Source organism: Perkinsus marinus (genome assembly GCF_000006405.1).
Source record: "Perkinsus marinus ATCC 50983 genomic scaffold scf_1104296968026, whole genome shotgun sequence".
In the NCBI taxonomy this organism is placed as follows: Eukaryota; Perkinsozoa; order Perkinsida; family Perkinsidae; genus Perkinsus; species Perkinsus marinus.
In genome coordinates, this window is record NW_003203304.1 from 1 (window position 1) to 5,507 (window position 5,507).

At 47.5% G+C, this 5,507-nt stretch overlaps 1 protein-coding gene across 1 annotated transcript; it reads right to left on the reverse strand.

The window, feature by feature from the left end:
* Window positions 1–3,605: 3,605 nt before the first annotated feature.
* Pmar_PMAR017543 (conserved hypothetical protein) lies at window positions 3,606–4,532 on the reverse strand (the record flags this gene model as incomplete). The annotated part of the gene is made up of 6 exons (XM_002768507.1): window positions 3,606–3,649; window positions 3,693–3,803; window positions 3,849–3,917; window positions 4,123–4,239; window positions 4,328–4,415; window positions 4,504–4,532. Coding segments are annotated over 6 exons (458 nt in total), but the record flags the coding sequence as incomplete, so codon positions are not given.
* Window positions 4,533–5,507: the final 975 nt, after the last annotated feature.

Genomic DNA, 5,507 nt, shown 5'->3' on the forward strand with positions numbered 1-5,507 from the left:
TGTTCGTTCCGGTGTATCACTTATGTCTCTTTGGTTCCGCTGGTAGCCATCAAGTCGTCGCCAAGTGTTACCATCGCGCAAGATGGCCTCTCCAAGACATGCAACATTGAGTATGGAGATCCTGAGGTAACACTCAGAGCCAGTCCTGCTAGCACCCCTCAAGGGAGCTCTATCGAAGCTAGTTTGAAGAGTGACTCCGGCGTGACCCGAGCTATATACCGGTAGGTCCTCCTATCAACTACTCATGCCTAAGCCATTCACTTTTCCACTCATCAGTCTTTCCTACTCGGTTTCCTGCGGTTCATCGTTCGCAAAGCTATTCACTTCCGTTGACATTGAGTATGAAAATATTGTTTTGAAATACGGATTTACCCTTCATGATATCTTCGCCCGTGTTGGTTGGCCTCCATCCTTTCCTTTTGTCAGTGGTGATGGTACTCTCGAGTTCCGTTACAGAGTATTCGCCTTGGATGCGAAAAATGATCAAGTGATCCCTCAATACGTTACAAGAGCGCGAACTGTTCAGTCGCCTGGCGATCATCCATTCTTCTCAATCTTACAGCCAGTTACGAAGCTACTCCGTAAGGGTGTTGACTCGCGCTCTTGTAAGAAAGTAGCCACTTACCTCAAGACAAACTCTCGCGTGCGACTGCTCCACGAATATCTTATTAACCTCAGTAGAGGGAAAGATTCGGAAGAGTGATATGGAGTGGGATGAGTTGTTCATGTTAAGGATGTGTGTATATATCCATGGAGTAGTGTTCAGTGCAAGAGCGGCCAATTTGGGAATGCGCGGCACATGGCGGAGGCCGGCCGCATGTCACTTCTTTCAAGAATCCAGGGTGAATTCACCTTAGTGGGAACTCATAGGCTCCACAGTGGCGATACTGAAGAACCTCGAGACTCTATCGTCCTTACGAACTACAAATAGGTAGCCTCAGACTGCCCATTCATATCAGGTGTTGAGCTAGTCTTGACATGGTGATTTCTCCTTCCGTCGCACTCCCACATCAAGTAACGGCATGCCCAAGCAAACTAGGACGTTCACTAAACGAGCTTCACTTTCCGATGTTGTCACTAACGATCCCCGGATCAACGTCTCAAAGCACTCGGATGAACTCAAACTCTGAAAGCTAGTTCTGCTGGAAAACATGCATATTCGCCATAAGTCTAGACAGCCATCAACGTCTAGACATTGTCACGACTGACGCTCGTCCATGATGATCCCGCGTGATACCTCCTGTAGTGGTACACGTGGATGTTCGGGTGATGGTACTCCGCTGGGAGGACGTCCTTAGTACAGCAGGTGTCTAATAACTGAAGACACGATAGTAACATCCGAAATCAATCACTGTGAGATTCATAGGTGACCTCGAAATGTTCGGCCACTTCCTTCTTCCATAGATCGTCCAAATTGACGCTTCTACTTTTCTGACAGATGTACAGATCGGTGGAGGCGTCTTGTGGACAAGCTCTTAGCAGTGTGGCTACGAATGGCTTCACGAATACCTAAGGGATTGTGTGTAGAGTCTAGCATTCACAGAGGCTTTACATGCGACCAAAGGACGTCACTGGCAATGACCAGGTCAGGAGGAGGAGCTCCCCAATCATAATCTGAATTATCGAGGTCTCTCCAATCGATCACCTGATCGATAACATCAATGATCTGCAAGCCTGCCTCAGATCGTTGCGAATATTGAATTCATCACTATAACGAGCTGATCATCGTCGTTACCTTATAACAACAGCTGTTGCCTCGGCCGCCTGCAATAGCCTTTAAATTGGCATCAATCTGTATGCAATGACTATCAGTCAACACGTATCGCTCATCTCACGTTCATTTCCGTCCGTGGTTTGATAACCGCCCTATCGGATAAGATAACATCACAAGGTGTAGATGTCAGTGCACATGATAGACCAACCACTCCACTGCCGCAGCCAAGCTCGAGGATCTTCAGCCGACCAGCGTTTTTGCTCCTACGGATGCCTTCTAATTTACTCTCCATGTATCTGAGACCGATATAAGGACAATAACAATGAAGCGAACTGACTTAGCCATGCAAATGCCGGCGTCCCACACTCGGAGGCCGGTCTCCCCAGGAGTAGTAGGATGGTCGAGATGGAGATAAAGAGGTGAACCTCAAGCGAACGATGGTAAACCGTGGTGATGAGTATTTCCAATAAAAAACCATTGATTTGAAACTCCCCTTTGAGGAAGTCAATCTGTAAGCTGAGCATCTTCGTCTCGGTAACTCGCCAGTTCATATCTTTCTCAACCTCGCCGTTCACGTGCGAATTCGATGTGTGACCAGGAAAACCCTGAAATGGAGTTCGAACTGTCCATAAGAGAATTCAATTACCATCGGCGCTGCTACAGGAGCCGTGGGTACGAAGGCCGAGGAGGTTTGGTGACTAATGGTAGGAAAATGGCTCCCGATTGGAACCCAGGAGACTACAAGGATGGTTCAATACACTGTAACGGCCTATGTGGTGATGCTGCTGCTGCTGCCAACCATGGTGAGGCGATCGATGGTAAGGCCCGAGAGGATAGACGAGTGGCGTACGAACCCTGACAATGGTAATGATGATGATGACGAGTATAGTAGCTACAACTGGCTGAACGGGGGCTCCTCCAGCCGTGTTGATGCTATCCAGCTGAGATGAAGACCAACCCTCACCGTCAGTGGAGCGTAAAACGCCTACCTTGGTCTTATCGTAGGTGGTGGGGGCCTCGTACGGGGACGGCATTGACTCGAGGAATCGTTGTTGATACATGTGATAAGTGGAGAACAATCACTAATACAGTACATATGAGCGGAAACTGCAACCGGGTCGCCCAGTGGTCAAGCCAGTTGAACGTATAAACCTACAGTAGCGATGAGTTACGGCTACAGTGTGGTATGATTGTATCAGAGCATTTTTACAGCATAAGAACCGGCACTGATTAATATGATAATTCCTGTTATCATCACGGGTTTTCCCGATAGGACTCGCACTTGAAGATCGCGGAGGCTTCCAATGACTTCCATCGTACACCAGGGGGAGCCCAAGGAGGGAGCTGAAACCTGTTTCCACCTGGCTAAGCTGACTATACGATGGCCAATCGTGCCTGTGGGATGTCCAACATACGTTAGCCTGAACGCAAATGGAGTAATAGAAAGTCTATAGCGTCTGAGAATGAAGAGACCTTCAGACTGAGCTGAGTAACGATTATGTGGGACGGTGTAAATCTCGCCGCGCCCGAGCCGTTTCAAGGATCCGACTACGAGTATATGCTAGCATTGAATACAGCATCACCTCAGATATCGCGTTGTATAACAGAGATATTCGCGGTTGAACACCATCGCGACCCACCAGTGAAGAGATATTTGACGCATACCTCGTATATCGCTCGCCTTGATGTGTAACCGCTAGATTCCCTATTGTTCCACAGTTGCCATTTCTTGAGATCGATATCTGCACTAATATATTCTGCTGGTCCCTGGCAAACCCCTCTGATCTGTACTCCTTTGATATGGCTTCCATTTTTGCGTTTTATAACAAGGATATGATGCACTTACGCAAAAAGTAAGATTGATCATACGATACCAATGATAACAAACAACAATATCAGTACTACGATGGAGACGAATAGTGCCCAAATTTGGACCTGAAATGAATCTTTGAGACTCTACCACTTCAGCGCATCCTACAGTGGCCTTCCACGAGACATCATGGCCGTTAACCATGAGGAGCCAGCAGAGGGCGAACTGATTCCAGTTTCGTACTCCCCCGTAACGGAGGTGATTGAGACAAGCGACGACCTGAGGAACCCATCACGAAGATCGTTCACATGCGCTCGGTGGTACATGATGATGACAATTGTTGCAAAACAGGTTATGCATTCGCTCTCGAAAAACGGTGTCTCCGAAATCGATCTGAGTGGATGAGTAGTCGCCATATGTGAAGACCGGTGTTTGGATATATCAGCTGAGTTCAGGAGTTTCCGAAGCTATATTATAGGCATTCATACACGATCTAGTGTACGAAAACCAACAAGATCTTCCTCAGAATTCTGATATTAAAACCAAAATAGTTGCCCATGGGTACATTTTCCCACTCTCGTCAAGGCTAGTCTCTTACCGCCTCGTCCCACACTGCACGTTCGCGATCCCCAGGATACATCAACATGTACTTCTTTGGTCTTGCGAAGGCCATGTTGTCTACCGATACATAATATGGCCCAGCAAAGTCGTGTACCTGATAATACGATTCTTCCTCGGCATGCGGTTCCAGAACTCATGGTGAATATCGGTGTGGACATTCGAACTAGGTTCCCGAAGAGTACTTTCCCTCCACTGTCACATATCCCCACATGACCAATGAATGGTAGTAGCCAGGACAAGACCGGTAGTTGAGTCCATACTATACAATACCTGAATCAGACCCGCAGTAGTAGTAGTAGAAGTAGTAGTAGTAGTAGTAGTAGTAGTAGTAGTAGTAGTAGTAGTAGTAGAAGCCTACGGGAAACGGTCCCGACTGATGTCTATCTCCTCTGTATAGTCCGCAGTAGGCTTCCGCCTTCCCCATAGGCGAGATACCGTTTCATCTCGGACATTATCAGACATGCGCGCACTCACTACGATGGAGTATTCACCATCAAGTTGACACTTGACTATCAGCTATTGCCTCAGAGTTTCCATACTATCACCAACAAACATGTTCAACCATATGCAATGCATATTACGCATATCCCCCACCCTGTGACAAGCCCTCCTTGCAATACCACAACACCACAGCATTCTACAGCAGACACAACAACAACAACAACAACGCAGCGATACATCATATAGCGTTTATGAAGGTATCATGAATGACATCACTTCCAGAGGAAGTGATTAAGGCTCCTTACCCTACAAGGTGCAAGGAGGGCCTCCTCATGTAAGGCGATTTCATAGGAGGCATTTTAGGCCCCTCCTTGCGATCCTTACGTAAGGTGCCGTAAGACTGCTCGGGGGGTACTTGACGCACCTTATCGCACCCTCCTTACCATTTTATGCGAGCTTCGATCCGCTTATTCCCGACAGCCCGCGCGTCTCACCCGCGGATGATCTATCCCCGAACCATGCATTTTTACCGCATACTCGACTTTCCGTTTCAGCGATCTACGGTCATGACCGATTGCGCTCAAATGAGTTGATGGTAAAGTTTTCGAGTTTGTTTTATCCAATGGCAATAACCATATCCTTAGCTTCATTGAAGCACTGCGTCGACTCTTTCATGCGCATCGGCGTTTGTTTAGGTGCTCCTCGTGCTCCTTATTGGGGTTCACGAGGTGCACCTTAAATTTAGGAGCATAAGGAGCATGAGGTGCAACTGTAGTGAAAGCACCTCGCGTAAGGTGTAAGGCTTCTTGCCCCTTGCTCCTAAATCCAAGGTGCACCTTAAGGAGCGTTTCTTGTGAAATAGGCCCCCGAGGATTCCGAAGGAAAATTATTAGTAACTGACAGTTTTTTTTCTTTCCTAGG